The 17,335-nt window shown below is 41.3% G+C and overlaps 4 protein-coding genes across 4 annotated transcripts; all 4 read left to right on the top strand.

The window, feature by feature from the left end:
- Window positions 1-967: 967 nt before the first annotated feature.
- On the top strand, window positions 968-2,866 carry PCOAH_00041500 (Serine/threonine-protein kinase PRP4; the record flags this gene model as incomplete). Its single annotated transcript, XM_020060938.1, has 1 exon — window positions 968-2,866. The coding sequence occupies one exon, from the start codon at window positions 968-970 to the stop codon at window positions 2,864-2,866; it is 1,899 nt and encodes a 632-aa protein (XP_019916064.1).
- A 1,245-nt stretch (window positions 2,867-4,111) lies between these two features.
- Window positions 4,112-6,601, top strand: PCOAH_00041490 (Glycine cleavage T-protein (Aminomethyl transferase); the record flags this gene model as incomplete). The annotated part of the gene is made up of 1 exon (XM_020060937.1): window positions 4,112-6,601. The coding sequence occupies one exon, from the start codon at window positions 4,112-4,114 to the stop codon at window positions 6,599-6,601; it is 2,490 nt and encodes an 829-aa protein (XP_019916236.1).
- Window positions 6,602-8,690: 2,089 nt separating this feature from the next.
- Window positions 8,691-11,117, top strand: PCOAH_00041480 (Uncharacterized protein; the record flags this gene model as incomplete). The annotated part of the gene is made up of 1 exon (XM_020060936.1): window positions 8,691-11,117. One exon carries the CDS (start codon window positions 8,691-8,693, stop codon window positions 11,115-11,117), a length of 2,427 nt encoding a protein of 808 aa, XP_019916526.1.
- Window positions 11,118-13,811: 2,694 nt separating this feature from the next.
- On the top strand, window positions 13,812-16,610 carry PCOAH_00041470 (Hsp protein; the record flags this gene model as incomplete). The annotated part of the gene is made up of 1 exon (XM_020060935.1): window positions 13,812-16,610. The coding sequence occupies one exon, from the start codon at window positions 13,812-13,814 to the stop codon at window positions 16,608-16,610; it is 2,799 nt and encodes a 932-aa protein (XP_019916945.1).
- Window positions 16,611-17,335: the final 725 nt, after the last annotated feature.

The following is a 17,335-nucleotide window of genomic DNA, read 5'->3' as shown; positions in this document are numbered from 1 at the left end:
ATGGTGGTATATCACACAGGTTGTATCATATTTGTACTGCCATAGGGATGCTTCTTTTTTCCCCCCTTCGAGTTGGCGGCCACTTTTTAACGAATTCACAGTACCATTACCGTTGTACGCAGATCCCCCCTGTAGAATGTGTTCATTTTCTGTGCATTTTGTTTTGCCCAACAATTTACTGTTGCTACTTTTATTATTAAAAGGGTGCATTAAATAGTTACGTAAATTGTATGCGGCATATGTATGGCAGAACACTTTTTCAAAACCGAGCGGCTTCTTTTTCGATACAGCACGTGCGTCGCCCAACCTACAAGTTTTTAACCCGGTTGGCCACTTTTTTTTTTTTTTTTTTGCTTTCATTTTTTGCGTAATTTTTCAGTCGGTTTCTTTTTTTTTTTTTCTTATTCTTTTTTTTTCTTTCGAGTTTTCCATATTATTTTTCCATTTATACTTTTAATTTTTTTTCACTTTTCCCGTATTATTTTCCCCGTTGACTTTTCCGTTCATTCTTCCAGTCCCCTTTTTCAACATTTACAAACTGTTCCAGGGCAATTATACTTATATGCAGTACTTCGATTCCACGCCCATTATATGAGAAGGAAAAGCAGATACAGGGGGAGAAAAGGCAAGGATCCGTTTCCATGTCCCGTATATAGCAAAGTAGCCACTCCTTCATGTGGCTCATCCCTGTTGGTCGAAGTTGTACGCAGGTAAAAAAAGAGGATGCTTCTGCTCTATGGTAACTCCTGCGCACTAGGCATATGGTATGTATTGTGTGCACCCTGGCAGTAGGCACTTCGCGTTAACTTTCGGGCCCAGATAACAAAAGGCGCATACGCGTGTACAACAAGTACATATTGTGCACGTATAGGTGTATATACGCATCTATGCAAAGTTCCCTGCGTACGAGGAGAAAAGTTGCCAGGTAAGACCTCTTCCCGCCTAGCTGCTGCACCAGTTGGAAAAAATGAAAATCAGCGATGTCCTCAATGAATCCATATTGAACGAAAATGGGAAGCTGAAAAAAAGCGGAATAGGGATGGGTCTAGGTGCAGGAAGTGCCAAAGGGAAGGTGGAAATGACCAGCAGCGAAAATGCACTGGAAGAATTTGAAATGAAAAGTAAAATGAGAAAAGTATGTTTGGGAATCCCCACGAAGGAATTGGATGTGAAGAATATCCTGCGATTATTGAAAGAACCCATTTGTCTGTTCGGAGAAGATAGCTATGATAAAAGAAAAAGACTCAAAAGTATACTAGTAACAAAATATGATAAATTTGTAAAAAAGAAAAATATCGACAATGAGGAGGAAGTGGAAGAATTTAAAAACATCCTGAAAAGGTACTACATCGATTTTAGTAAATTGTATGATGTGAATTCACCAGAATATTTAAAAATAAATGAACTGGAAGAGAAATTAGGAACAAAGCGGTTAAAAGAACAAAGTATTTCAGCTAAAGGGATGACTGTAAAGAGTACCATCACGGAAAAATTCTACACAGAAAGTTCGGAAGAACTTAAGATAGCTCGTCTAGACTTAACCTTAAAAACGTTGCCAAGGATATTATTGCACAAAGAAATGATAAACAAATTTCAAGAAAAATTTTCAAAAGATGAATATGAAAAATATATATCGTTGTATAGTGAACATATGAAGAGTGAATTTGACCTCTTCATTTCCCAACTGGGTGATGATAGACCTCTAACCATGGGAAAATTTTCCCCTGACAATAGCGTCTTTGCAGTCAGCAGTTATAATACGTACATTAACATTTTTAATTATAGAAACGATAATTACAATATAGTGAAGACACTTAAAAATGGACATGAGGATAAAATAAATTGCATTGATTGGAACTATCCCAATAATTATTCCTACTATAGTACGCTCAGCTATAAGGATGTGAAAAAGACAGACCTTCTCCTGGCGTCCTGTTCGTCTGATAGGTCCTTCTGCCTTTGGAGGCCCTTCACCGAAGAGGACATGCTGGATGACCAAAACGTTTCGTATGGGGACGATGGCGAAAAGGCGACAGGGGGGAGGAAGAACAAAAGCGGTGAACACTCCGCCGACGAGCTTAGCGATAATGAAGAGGAGGAAGCCAAAGGCTCCAGCGCGAAGGAAAAGGGTGACCAGCATAATGGGGAAACAAAAAAAAAAAAAAAACATAACGACAGTAAAAGCGGTAAAAAACACCTGCTGTGCAAGGTGAAGGCACACGACGATCGGATCAACAAAATATCCTTTCATCCATTGAACAGACACGTACTGACGTGCTCGGAAGATGAAACGATAAAGTTCTTTGACATCGAAACGCAGGAAGAGCTATTTTACCAAGAGGGTCACAATACGAATGTGTATTCGGCCACGTTTAATCCTTATGGAAATTTATACCTCTCTGGAGACTCCAAGGGGGGACTAATGCTATGGGACATAAGAACGGGAAAAAATATCGACAAGAAAAAAATGGTTCATAATAACTGTATCATGAACATCAATTTTAATCCCTTCTTGCCAAACATGTTCTGTACCTGCTCAGCTGATAATACAATAAAAATATTCGACTTGAGAAACTTTACCGTTTCGTGTAACATCCTTGCACACAACAAAATAGTAACAGACGCAGTTTTCGAGCCAACCTATGGTAGGTATATAACGTCCAGTTCGTTCGACACCTTTATCAAAATATGGGATTCCGTGAATTTCTACTGCACCAAGATTTTATACAATAATGATAATAAGGTGAGGAATGTTGATATTTCTCCGGATGGGAGTTTCATATCCTCCACGTCTTTTGACAGGACGTGGAAATTGTACAAGAATACCGAGTTTGCGGAGGAAAACATTCTTGCTCATTTTTTTTGATGTACTGGTGGGGGGCCTTACGCGTGGTGGGAACCTTATTGGGAGGCCCCTTTGGATGCAGGGTACCGCATGCCGTCCACATCCCTTATGGAGCAACCCACAGTGGAACGAGAAACGCGCATACGGTGTACACAAAAGAAAGGGAGGTTTCTCGTGTTACATTTGCTTTCTTCATTTAATTGTCCATTTAATTATCTATTTAATTATGTATTTATTTAAATTTTTTTTTGTTTCAATAATGTGGCAAAATTCTTGGAAAAGCATCTTCTACTTTAAAGCGCATCCTTGGTGCGAACACATTCGCCACCTACCTGCGCATGTTGTTTTGGTGTCCACAGTTACGCAGCGTATACGTGAATGTGAGCAAGTGTGCTCACCGTAATGTGTGTCCGCGTGGGCGCAGCCTTCTTCCTCTTCTTTTTTTTTTTTTTTTTTTTTTTTGTTTCAACTCGTCAGAAGGGTTCTACGTGTTTTAAAAAAATTTCCACATTTTGGCCACATGGATAGGGGATACTTACCCCTTTACTTGTGCCTTTTAGCTGAATTGAAGAAGCTAAAAGGGCACGACAAGCAAGATTCGTCCAAAGTGGGACGATTCGAAAGGGAGTGCTCCCCAATAGGGTTTCTTATCTTAACATTTGCTGAAACGCTACGCACTTAAGTTTGGAGCTTCTCATGCGGGAAGGAGGAGGAATCCATTTTGGAAACCATCCGGATGGGCATATGCCAAGCGAAGGGGCTTATTAGTTGCCTGTTCATTAGTGCGCAAAGGATCCGCCCCTTTACGACACGCTTGATGTCGCCATCCCGTTGAATGTACTTTTCAATGCCAGGTTATACCGGCGCATAGATCGGAGCCAAAATTGGTGCCATGCATCTATAACATAATGGGACAGTGGCTCATCGCGAACGAAGCTGATTCACCTGAAAAAGGCAGCGTCGTGAAAAAAGTGCGACACTTGGGACGGGGAACGTACCAAATGGTCAACACACAAATGTGATGTTAATATGGACCATTGGTTCGAATGGCTCCAATAAAATGAGCTTTTAAAAAATGTTGAGGGAGTACCTCTAACCGGCACACCCTGGTACAAATCATAACTGAGCATAAATATATGCACGGTTGTCCTCACCAGGCATTTAACTTCCCCCACATGGTGACATTTGCCCGTGCGGGAGCATTTGACGGCCCCCCCTCAGATAGGCAGACCACATTCCCTGCTTCACACCTGAGAGAACATTCAAATGAATAAGAAATTTTCCCTCTTTCTTAATGGAATAATTTGTCGCCAGAAAGTAGTTTCACGTTCGCACATTGTAGCCAACTCGATTAGTGGTAGCACAATATGGATGTGCAAAAATGGAGGGAGAGCTTTCGGGACGTATGGTGCAGTGACCAGGAGGAGGCAAAAGCAGAGGGAGAAGTTCTACGAAGAAAAGTACAGACATAACCCTAATCACGTGCCCAAATTTTCAAAGGTGAAGAAAGGTAGCAGGGGCGGGTGGATATATAACCCACTCAAGCAAGTGACCAAAAATAATGGCTCGAATTTTATGTATGAACAGAAAGTAGAGGAGGAAGTCAGCACAGAAGAAAGGGAGTGCATAAACCGTCTTATGCAAATGCGTAGGGAGGTTACCAAGGGGGGAGAACCTCATCCCTACAGTGGTGGGAAGAATGACGAGGACAGGCAACAGATGATCTCACCCCCTGTGAACCTCTTCTCTATATGTGACAATTTTATCGACAAAAAGAAAGAAATAATTAACCAAATTGAGAATCCACAGTATTTTGTCGACACGCATATAAAGAAGCTGACCAACGAGTATACCAATATAAATCGCCTTCATGAAAGTGACAATGAGAATGGCTATGCAAAGGCTCCAGGGTATTTGAAAGATGTTCGCAGGAAGAGGAAGAATGTCTCGGGTAAAACTCTCTGGGGCAACTGCAAGGTTGTGAAAGATGAGGCGTGCGAAGATAGGGACGGCATAACCAATCGGATGGAAGTACCGAAAGAGGACGTGACGATTGTGCACCCCCCTGAACCATACACATTCAGCGAAATGTGCCAAAAAGGGGAATCCCGCAGAGAGAACCCCATTTCGATGGAGGAACCCGCAACATATAGTTGCATCCCGGAAGGCAAGCAAAGCAATTTAATAGAAGGCGGAGATGCAGAAGTTGGTAAAGAGCTGGAATCCCTCCTGGAGAACAACCTCACGCACTGCGCGAGTAACATGACTGAACAGGGTGTACTTCAAAACCGCGAAGATGAACAAATTTTAAAAAAGCTTTACATCGAAGACATTTTAAATTACGCAGATGAAGGAGAAGAGATTGACATAAGTTGCTTAGACGTATTCACCACGTTGAGCACAGCCGATAGGAATAGAAAACTGGGGTCTCTTTTTAGCAGCAAGGGAGCTTCATTCATTCTTTATAATAACTGCATTATTGCGTCCAAGTTCTCTAAGGGTACCCTGCAGGAATATTTCCACACAAGAAATGCTTGCAGCTTATTTGATAAGTCGTACCAGCTAATAGTAAAGTTCACCGGAAGGGATTCCATCTACATATGCAACCAGTTCCTATCTAGTGACCTAAACGACATGAACAGTAATGACGTTTGCTACGCCTGTGTGTTGGACAACAAAGCGTACATAATAGACACGGCTTACGTACTAAAGGGGGAGAACGAAGTCGTATTGATATCCTCAGGATACTATAAGAAGGGTCTTTATGAATACTTAAGTGACTATATTCTATTTTGCAGAGACAGCGGAATGGATGTCCACATACAAGTCGAGACAAACAAGAGGGTGCTGTCCCTGCAGGGGCCGCTAAGCAACCTGGTCCTCAATGATGTGCTGGATTATTTTAACTGGGAAAATGCAGCCCAAGGGAAGAAAGGGGTGACGTTCCTAAAAAATGTAATAAAAGAGGACACAGAAAAAGGTCAGCATTATGGGTTACACTTCCAACGGGAAGAAAAAGAAAAGGACGAATTTGTTAACATGCCGTACATGAGTTTTAAAAAATTGAACATGGTGAAAAATGCAAAGGAAGCGATAAATCTGAGGGGGGAAGTACCGCCCCATGATGAGATGAACAGGTATGAAATTCTGTGCGTCCGATGTGGAGACACAGGAGAAGATGGATTCGAATTCGTTGTAGATAATAACATAAGTGACTACTACGTTGAATTATTTTTAAGCCATGTGAAGGTAAAATTGGCGGGAGCATATGCGTTAAATATGTTGAGAATGGAGGCAGGGATTCCACTTTACGGCATCGACATTTTTAAAAACACAACCCCCATTACTGCATCCCTTGCTTGGACATTAAAATATAAGAAAATTAAAGAGAGAAATATTTTTGGGTACCAAAATTTACTAAAGGAATTCAGCATGAAGTCCAAGTTTCTACGTATTGGCATAGTATCTAAGGAATTAATTTTTAAGACGTGCAAAATATTGTCCTATCCGTATAAGGAACCCATTGGCTATGTAACCTCCTGCACATGGAGCCCCGTTTATGAAAAGCGAATTGCTCAGGGGTACATCAAAAGGGAGTTTGCCAAAAATAACGAAAAGGTGCTCATATCTATACCTACGGACATCCCGCAAGAATTTTCGAAGAAGAAAAAATATAAAATACTAAGGAGCAGATCGGCTCACAAGTTTGCGCTCGCCCAGGTGTGCGCCTTTCCGTTCGTGGAGCATAAGTATTAACCCCGGTTGCAAGGGAAAAAGACAAAAATGGTGCTGCGGGAGGCACGCTTGCATGGGGGTGTACACCGTACGAACCATGGTTGATGTGGAGGGTCACGCAACAGGAGAACCCCTCGACGTAGGAACCCCACTATATATGTGCAAAACACGTGTCTACAACGGAGAGGCGCTATGCCTCTTTCACTTAGTAAATTATCGTTCATATATATATGCACGTAAATGGTTTCATATTCATATGCGCATATCTTTGTACTCAAAATTAATAAGGACGCCTGCGAAAAAACGCTTTAGCGCGTGTTTTTTTTTTTTTTCCAAACTGAAGTGAAGCGCAAAAATGCCGCAATTTTTTTACAGAAAAATAAAAAAAGAAGGGTGAGCAAGAAAGGCGCATGGCACGGAATTATTTGATTTTTTCCCCCTATTTGCTGTCCTGTTTGTGAGCAGCGAATGGTCCGCGTTGTGCACTTTTTATATGTCATGCTTCTTAACATACCACTTAACATGCAGCTTAACATCCTCCCCAGTTAGTTCCAACTGGAGTAAAAACCCAAATGTGCGCCAACGCGGGAATTCGTGTTTTTACTTCCCATTTTTCTCGCTCGAAAAAAAAAAATAAAAATAAAACTTCCGTAAACAGTTTTATGGTTTTCAAATCGCGAATGGATGTGTCCTGCCAATATGTTTCTTCTCCGCGACAAGTAAATTTCCAACGTTTAAAAAAACATGGAGTGTGGGGCAGAAGAAACTGCACATCGCATTGTGTACATAAGTATAAGTAGACGTCTGTGGGATGAACGCATAGTCATACACAATAACACATACACGCGAATGTACGCTTAAGTACACATGTGTATACCCCTGCGGGAAACATCAAGCGAAGAGTGCAATCTTGTGCTCCCTTACGGGCACTGCTTAGAAGAGCTGCACATATAATTGCGTCGCGTAGACTCCATTGGGAAGGGGAAGGGGAAAAAGAAAAATAAAATAATAAAGGAAATAAAAAAAGGACAAATTCAGCCAACCGAACATTATACAAGAAACAGCACTACCTTTTATACGGAAAAAACACAATTCGCAGATACAGCTACGGCGAGGGTGAAGGCGTGCATGTGAATATATGTGCAGACGTGAAGGTGCATACACGAGCGCGTACGAGAGAGTGTATAAACGCCGCGTATATATGCGGAAGTGAAATAAGGAAGGGAAATCGAATATTGGCATATGCAGCCTAAGGATTTACGTGTCATTATGTACACGCACAGGGGGCAAAATAACTTTATATCTGCTTTGCAGCGCCCCACACTGAGCACAAGTGAAAGTTCTGAGGACTAATTATACAAATGAAGCATCATACGTGACTGGAGAAAACCATTTGGAGGTAAGGAGCGAAGGAATTTTCTCCCTTTTGCGTTCCACCGCACGGGGGAGGGGGAAGAAACAAAGGGAATTTTGCAAGAGAACCGGACACCGCCCACTGGGGAAGGTGCTCGCCGTGTACATATTATATACAAATAAAGAAACAAATATATGCATATACATATTATGTACGCACGTGCGCATATATGTATACGGAGCAGAGCCAACGTGCTGGAAGGAGGAGAAAAAAAAAAAATTGATGTCGCAAAAAACGGAAAAGGCTGATTCTCGCCGCGGGGTAAATACATGCGCTCGACACTTCTGTTGCATGTGAAATTCTGCATGCTATACTACATGCACGTGCGCGTTTGCCAGAGCCTACAACAACGGGGAGAAGAAAAGAAGTCACGAATTGGTGATTGGGGGAAAGGAAAAATTTTTAATTTTCTCACGCGATTAATGGTTTCCCAAGGAATTGCTAGATGAACGTACGACACAGAGACTAGGCGAATGCGTGAACATGCATTTCGAGGTCGCATCTGTAGAGCCAAATTTGTTGCGTGTTTCGTCGCTGTTCTAAGGAGCATTTTGACGGCCCCTTAAGTAACATTTTCAAGTGGCATCCATAATCTGTATACGAAGCAACTTCCTTTTAATGGTCCCCTGTAGTAGGCCTGTTTGCCGTCCCTACTAACACTCGCTGAACTTTTTTTTTTTTACATGGGCTCCAAACATGGGGGAGGGACACTCAAAGAATACCCTGAACTACGGTTGCCTGAGCGAGGAAGATGTAGAAAAAATAAGAAAAAAATTTAACCTAAACAAAAAGGAAATAAACGAGCGGGTCAGAACCTTAGATTTTATATACGTGTATCCTCACATCTTGAGGCCCTACATTGCCCTTGTACTTCCCTCCTTCCATGAAGTGTTGAGAAGAACAAACAAGAAAAGTGAAAACGGGGTGAATAATTATGGATTGAATTATGCCCTAAATATCCTTTTCAACAAAAACAGTAAAAAAGTGAAAAATGAAATATCCCTGCAGGATATTATAAATATACTGTCCTATATTCGTACAGTCAAAACGAGAGTTCTTGTGAGGATATTATTCAGGACCTTTTTAAAGTACACAATATCGAAAAGAAACAGCCGCAGTATCAATAGCCAGTCGAGAAAATTGAAAAACGCGGAAGAGAACGAAGAGGGAGATAATGAAAATGGCATAGAGAGGGTCTCCCTCAAGGAGGATGACAGTAAGAGTGAACAAAAAGGGGACACACCCTCTTGCGCGTTGAAAAGCAGCAGGGGGGAGGAACCCAGTGAAAGAATCTGCACAAATGAGGATGTGACTCATGAGGAAGAGGGGGTAGACCCAGATGGGGAGTTAGATCACCACCGAGGGGGTGCCTCCTACGTGGGGGCTAATCCCCCAAATGGAGAGAACGATGTCGACGCGGATAGCGATGATGAGATTTCCCCGGGGGAAGGAGATCTTGAAGGTCGAGATCGCAACTCTTTCGAGTTCGTCCTCTCAGACTCAAATGTAAACATAATAAACAAAAATAAAAAAAAAGAAAGAAATTACAAATTTATAAATGATAATATATTTTTTCTGGACAAACATAAACTAAAGAATCAGTACCCAAGAAACTACATGATGAAGGATTTGATATCCGTGGAGGAAGCCATGCACCATCTGTTCACCTACATTTATATTGAGCAACTATACATACTATGCTCAAATAGCACCCTTTTTAAGCTAACAAATAGGAACCCTATGCCGGAAAATAAAAGCAACTTCCTAAAACACTCGACAACCAGTATCTATGATGATATAGGAGCGATGAAAAGAAAAAACAGTTGGGATATGGCATATTTTTTTAATGAACTGTTTTATTCTCTCGAGGCAAATTTAGACTTCCGAAATATTATCACTGGGTTTAGGCTTTTTGTAAACTCGATCGATAATAATAAGCACTCCATATACTCGCTGGCCATTGAATACATTAGCTCGACGTTCACAGTTTTGAGTGGGAACTATGCCAACGCGACGTTTAAGCATTTTATGGACAATGAAAATATCTTGCCGGGGGAATCAGGAGGGAAGAAGGGGGACGATCCAAACGGGGAAAACGGGACAAATGATGACAAAAGAGAAGACGAATTCGAAAATTTAAACGACATGTGCATCAACAGCATAGAACTAATACACACTATATATACGAACATGAAAAAGAGCGAAATTAAGAAAAAAAAAGAAAAAAGTGAACAGGATGAAAAAAGAAGCAAGCTGTATGAAGACAAATACGCAAAGTCATCTTCCATAGTGGAAATACAAAAAGCAACAAACGACTGGAGAGGATTATTTTTAAATAAAACAAGTAAAATATTAACAGACGAAATTATTTTCACCTTGCGACAGTGCTCCCCATGTTTCACGAACAACGCATGGTTTAGACTCTATGCCTCATGGAAACAAGGCACAAGTTTCAACCGATTTATTAGCTCCCTTTTTTATTATGAATCCCCAATTGTTATTGTAATCAAGACAAAGGATAATCAAATTTTGGGAGCTGTCTGTACTACCCCCTTGAAGGATTCTCACCTCTTCCAGGGTTCATCCAACGATTTCTTATTTTCAGCTCATCCCGTTTTTAGAGTTATAAGGTCAAATCAGTTTGGCACAAATTATGTCTATTTGAATAGCAAAAACTCGTTTTATCCAAAGGGTTTAGGATTTGGAGGAAGAACCGAGTGTTTCCGATTATTTCTGAGTGATGAATTTAAAGACTCCTACTGTACGCAGTCGGATTATACATATAAGAGTGGTCACCTCTACTTCCCCCATTATCAGAAGGAGAGGCGTGCCGGTCGAAACGTGAATAACAAACGCTCGGCGTATGATGAGGATGATGAAGACGACGATGATAATGCGGATAGATTCCTTTATAAACTGTCCATCAATGAGGTGGAAGCTTGGGGATGTGGTGACGTGAAGGCACTTGAACAACAAGCCGTCATGCAACAGAAGGAAGAGGCGTCTAAACAGGAGAGATCAACTGATAAGTCCAAAATTGTACAGAACAGTTTCGACAAGGAGTTTCTGCTGCCCAAGGTATTCGTTGGGGGGAAGTACGAAGAGCTGTCCCCAGATAAGTAAAACAGAGCGATAGCACAAGGAAAGATATATCACCCAAGGGAGAAACACCCAAACGGGGAATGAATCATCAATTCGAGGATGTACACAGTTATCCTTATTGGAGACCACCGCACATGGGATAGGAATGACCTCCATTTAGCTCCCCCTTTTGGTCCCGCGAAGAACTGAGCACATAATTGAACACCTCCGCGCATTCCCTGCATTGATGATACACTGGGGAAGGCAAAATGAGGGAGGTACTGAACATTTATGGCTTGTAAGTGGAGTTTCCTGAAGCGGCGCTTCACGAACGGTGCAACACCGATGGAGAGGGAGGATACGGGATGAACGCAGTCATCTTCGTGACAAACGGGTTGGATAAAAAAACTGATCCTTGTTTTCTTTCCCTTTTTATCACTCGTTAGTTCTTCCTGCCTCTTTCCGCTACACCCCTTTTTTTTTTGTTCTTTGTTTGAAGGCGCGCTGCATGCAACCCACCACTGCCGTGTTGCCATTTCGAATTAGATTAGCACACTGATTTGAGCGTAAAAATATGTACACATAGGTGGAAGGAAACTCCTTCCGCATAATTAGAAACCTGTTCATATTTGAGATGCACTCCGCTGTTTATCCGTGCCGCGCACCTGCACATGCTGTTCGCCCCACTTGCCCACCTTTTGTCCTTTTTTTGTTTCATTTGACTCCGTGCAGCGTGCCCGTCTTGCGAGGAAACATGCATGTGTGGTTACCTGCTTGTGTAAATCTGTCTATGTGTATAATTTGGATGTATATTTTTTTGCGCATGCGTAAGCATAACTTAAATGGGGACGATTTTTTTTTTCCCCCACTGGCTAAAATTGTCGCGTGGAGTGAATATAGCGCCCCCTGCTGGGCAAAGCGAAGTGAGGCATCTCTTTGGCTCTTACCTTTACGGCTAAACGACGGATAGGAAAAATATTCCTCCTCGCATAAGTCGTGTTGCACGCTGGGAACTTTGTTGACCCGCTCAATAGTTTTCCAATTTTTTTTTTTTGTTTCCCAATTTGGCTCTTCCCTGAGTGATCGAAGGTAACGTGGCAGCAATGGGGTCCACAACTAAGCGGCAACGTATCCGTCTGGGTGATTAAACGCCGTGGCAAAGTTGGTCGTTTGGTACGCACAAAAAAAGGGGCCTCCTCCCCACTTTACCATGACGCATATAAAATGTCACATAAGCATAAAGGCGCAAGTGGAAAGACATTTCTGCGGATTTGTTTTACCCATTGCCCGTATATTCATCATTTTATATGTTCGCCAATGATGCACACCAGATTAAGACCTTCCCTAGAATGTTTGTTCCAGGGGTGAAAACACAATGATAAGGAAATTTTTGCTCACGTTATTTGAACTATATCTGGCTAGTTGTTGGTCTTTCCATTTTCTTCTTCTTCTTCTTATCCGTCTACTTTTTTTTTTGTAGTACCCTGCGCTTTAAATTTGTGCAAGTACACACATATGATACTTATGCCTGTATACATGTATACAGGACAAAAGTACAATGTAGGAAAAATTTACATTTGCTAATTTCTTTAAACAGACGCAGAAAACGGCATATGGAGTAGTGTATGTCGAATGCCTATCAGTTGGACCGTCCTTAGGTACACGTCGGCATGAGGAAAGTTTGAGCGGGAATATAAATTGAAGTCAATTTTAAATAAAAATTTAAGCGGAGGAAGGTCAAAAACTGGGACAAAACTAACCATAATGCTTTAAAAAAAAAAAAAAGGTTAATATAGCATGCAACGTAAAAAAATATAGTCACGTTATTGCCAGATGGCTACATAGAGCAACTTCGAAAAAATCAAAGGTGGAAAAATAAATTTGCCAATTTCTCGGGTATACTACTATAGGGGAAAGTAACCTAGCAGATTAGTGCAATTTTCCTTTTTGAGGAAAAAAAAAAAAAAAAAAAAAAAAAAAAAAAAAAAAAAAAAGCTTAAAAGGATAAACGTAGCTGCTTTGATATTTAAACCTTTGCTTGTATATAAGCTTAGCCTTGTATACGCCATGTATACGTTCGCGTGAACGCGATGCCGAGCGAAGATTAAAACTTATTGTAAATTTGTACAAATTTGACTGCGCCCCCACCCACGCTGTTGCGATAGCGATGAGGAGTTTTCCCCCGCCGATTTCAGCGCAGGGGAATTTACAGAGGCGGATCGCCTATATATACGCGTGAATGTTTGCTCGAGAACTGCAAACTGCTTAAATAAATTGATATCCTGCGCGGAACGCGAGGAAGCCTAGGTGACCACTAACGTGAAGTTAATTCGGCTATGTTGTAACATAGTAGAAGGGACACTCGCGCATTTCACAGAGCTCAATAATAGCCCTCCACCATAACCTTCTACCATACTTTACGTTACAACAAGGGTATAATACCCATATTTGTAAGGTTACTATGTGATCCCCCGCTCCCCCTCCGTAAACTCTTTTGAACACCGTACACTATGCTTAGCCGTAACCACAGCAGTGTATATACGCATTAGTATTATTGTACAAGTGATAAGAAGCAAACTATCTACGGCAGGAACGTGTCAGATTATCCCCAAGAAGAATCCGCGAAAAAACAAGAACAGCGCGGAACAGTGCGTAAGAGCCCAGCACGTATGTAGACCAGTCACAAAGGGGCGCAGAGGAAGAAGGAGTTCTTCGGAAAGTCTAGGGTGAACCAAAATGAAGAGGACGCTGCTGCTTGCCCTGGTGATCCTAGCCCTGCTGAACCAGGTAATCCTGGTAAAAGGCGCATCTGTTTTGGGCATAGACTTTGGAAACGAGTACATAAAGGTATCCATTGTGTCGCCAGGAAAAGGTTTCAACATATTACTGAACAATCAGAGTAAGCGAAAAATAACGAATGCAATCTCGTTCAGTAGTAAAGTCAGGACCTTCGACGAGGAAGCGAAAATATACAGCGCAAAGCATCCGCATTTGACGATCCAAAATGGGAACGACTATTTAGCCTACAACATATTCGATGCATTGAAAAATAAGGAAAATTTCAATGTAGAAAATTATGATGAAAGTAATGAAGATTTTTACGGAGATGTGAATAATTACGAATTCCACCAAGGGGATGATCCAGCTACTAAATATTTTGACTACGATTATGTTGTAGATCATAAGAGGGGAACCATCAGTTTGAAACTAAAGAATGATATGGTTCTGTCGTCGGAGGAAATTACAGCAAATATATTAGGCTACATAAAGAAGCTAGCGTACAATCATCTAAATGTGGATTACAAAACGAAGAGGTCGGTAAATGTACATATCGGCTGTGTGATATCCATTCCGTGTAATTACCCACAAAGGAAGAAGGAGGCTCTCCTCAATGCAACCAAAATTGCAGGGCTAGAATTACTAGGGTTAGTGAATGGAGTCACCGCTGCTGCCATACACAATGTGCACGACTTGCCTTTGAACACGACCAAATTAACCATGTACTTGGACGTGGGAAGCAAAAATATCAATGTGGGAATAGGAACAATTAGCCATGTAGAGAAAGATAAAGTGCGGACCAGAAGCGTTCAGATGTATGCATGTGAAGTTATAGAGAACAAATCAGGAAATCAAATCGATGTGATGCTAGCTGAACACTTGAGGAAGAAATTTGAAGAAAAATATAACTTGTCCATTTATGACGATAGGAAAGCCATGCGGAAATTAGTCCTGGCAGCGAATAAAGCAAAATTGTTGCTAAGCGCTAAGAAGTCCACGGATGTGTTTATTGAAAGTTTGTACAAGAATAAAAGCTTGAGCGAAACAGTCACGAGACAAGAATTCGAAGATCTAATTGAAGAAGTGATCTTAAATTTTAAAGTCCCAATTAATAATGCCCTTCAGAAGGCTTCCTTCGAATTGAAAGATATTGAAGCTTTAGAATTGATCGGCGCTGCATGGAGAGTCCCCAAAGTATTAAATGAAATCACCGCCTTTTTTAATCCCCTAACTGTTGGTATGCACCTCAACAGTGACGAAGCAGTCACCATGGGAAGCCTCTACATTGCTGCCTACAACAGTGCGAACTTTCGTTTGAAAGATTTGAACTACACAGATATTTTGTCAAATGAATATCACATAGTAGTTCAAAAGGATGGGGAAAACGAAACATCAGATGATCAAAATAAGCCGAAGGAAATTATTGCTTATAACTCCAGATACCCCCTTACAAAAAGCGTCATATTAAAATATAGGGAAAATTTAAAATTTTCCATTTTGGAGAATGGGAAGGTACTGAATGAATATTCTGTGAACCCTATTGATGAGGCGACGAAGAAGAAGTACGAAAAGTTCGACCCTCCGAAACTGAGCCTAGAATTTCAGCTGGATAAGTTCGGAATTTTGACCCTGGAGAAGGTGTTCCTGATTTATGAGGAGAAGAAAGAGGTAGAGGCCAGCGCGGAGACAGCGGATGGGCAGGAGAAAAAGGAAAGCTCCAATGTGGAAACGAGTGAGCAGGCAGCTGGGGAAGTTAACCTCGAAGCCACGGGGGGGGAAGCCACCGACAAAGAAGCGACGGAGAAAGAGGCAACAGAAGCAGGTGAAAAAAAAACCCAAGTGGTGAAACACTCAGTGCAGATGACCTACCAGATCAGGAACATTAAGCCGGCCCCCCTGACCAACGAAGAAGTGAACGCAAAGAAGGACATTTTAAAGAAAATGGACGAGCATGATATTAACATCTTCCTCAAATCGGAAAGAAAAAACAAACTCGAGTCTTTTATTTACGAGTCCAGAAGCAAAATGAAGCAGGACATATTCAAGCAGGTGTGCAAGGAAGATACCCTCACCGAGTACCTGAACAAATTGGAGGAATATGAAGAGTGGCTTTACACTGAAAATGACGAACCCCTAGAAAATGTAAGTAACAAAATAAGGGAGTTGGAAGATGTCTATTTTCCTATTAAGGAAAGAGCGGAAGAATTACAAGGGAGGGGAAAGCTAATCCAGGACACGAACGCAAAAATTATGGAAATGCAGCAGAAACTGATAGAGTATACAGCAGCCAAACCATGGGCCGAGGAAACCATTAAAGTTGTGAGAGATTCATTGGAGAAAGCAATAGAGTGGTGGAAAGACGCACAGGAGGAACAAAAAAAATTAGATAATTATTCTGCTCCATTTTTTAAAGCCAAAGAAGTAGAGATGAAATTTAAGTCCATTAATTTGCTAATCAAAAGTTTGGAGAAAATTAAAAAGCCCGCCGAGAAGAAAGAGAAAAAGGGGGATGAAAATGCTTCATCCAGCGCGAAGGATAAAAAAAACGATGTGAACGATGAGCAGCAAAGCAAGAAAGAATCACAGAATGACAACTCAAATGAGAACAAGGGAAATGCCGGCGAAAGTGGCAACGAAAGCGCCGACGCGGGAGCTTCCCATGCTGAAGATGGGCAGCAGAAGGACGAATCGGATACCAACACTAACGAATCGTCATATAAGAAGAATGGATCGCAGGATCAGAAGGACGAATTGTAAGAGGTCAGAAGAGCGCGTCACACGTTCTCCCTGACTTTGTTTCGGTGGCCTTTTTTTTTTGAGTGCTGATCAGCAGTTTGACAAACAGAAAAAATGGTAAACATGAAAATGGAAAATAAAAAGCAGAAAAATTACAAAAGTGAAAATTACAAAATTGATTAACGCGCAAAGTTGCCAATTAAATAACTCCATAGTGGTGGCCAAACTTTGACCGAGCGATGTGCGCTCATGCAATGGGTTGCTCTCTGCTACCGGGCCCCGTCATAATTTATCACGCCACACTTTGTCGCACATCTAGCTTCATGTTGCCACCTTTGCAACGCTCTCTTTGCTTTGTTTTCTCCCCATGTCACAGAGCATTGCGCCGCGCCCCCCTAACTTCATCCTCATATGCCACTCCCCTATCAATTTAACCATGACCGTAATTTTCTTGTTGCATAGATATTACGGATAAATGAAGTTTCTGTATTCTCCCTATTAGCTTATTTTCTCCTTTGGACTCCTTCATTCTTCATTAAATGTATTCATACAGATATATGAACTTCCTTTTTTTCTTTATTCTATAATCGATAAGTTAGTAAATTCGAAAATGTAGTTCCCTGTAAATTTTAGGGTTAGACATTACATACGATGATAAGCTATATTCTTCCTTTTCCTTTCTTCGTTCCTGTTGTTCCTTCGCCTATGTTGTGTTCTTGCCCTAGGTGGTGATCTACCATTATATA

The sequence above is a fragment of the Plasmodium coatneyi genome, chromosome 12 (genome assembly GCF_001680005.1).
Source record: "Plasmodium coatneyi strain Hackeri chromosome 12, complete sequence".
NCBI classification, from domain to species: domain Eukaryota; phylum Apicomplexa; class Aconoidasida; order Haemosporida; family Plasmodiidae; genus Plasmodium; species Plasmodium coatneyi.
The sequence above is the reverse complement of the archived record's forward strand: the minus strand, read 5'-3'. Positions and strand labels throughout refer to the sequence as shown.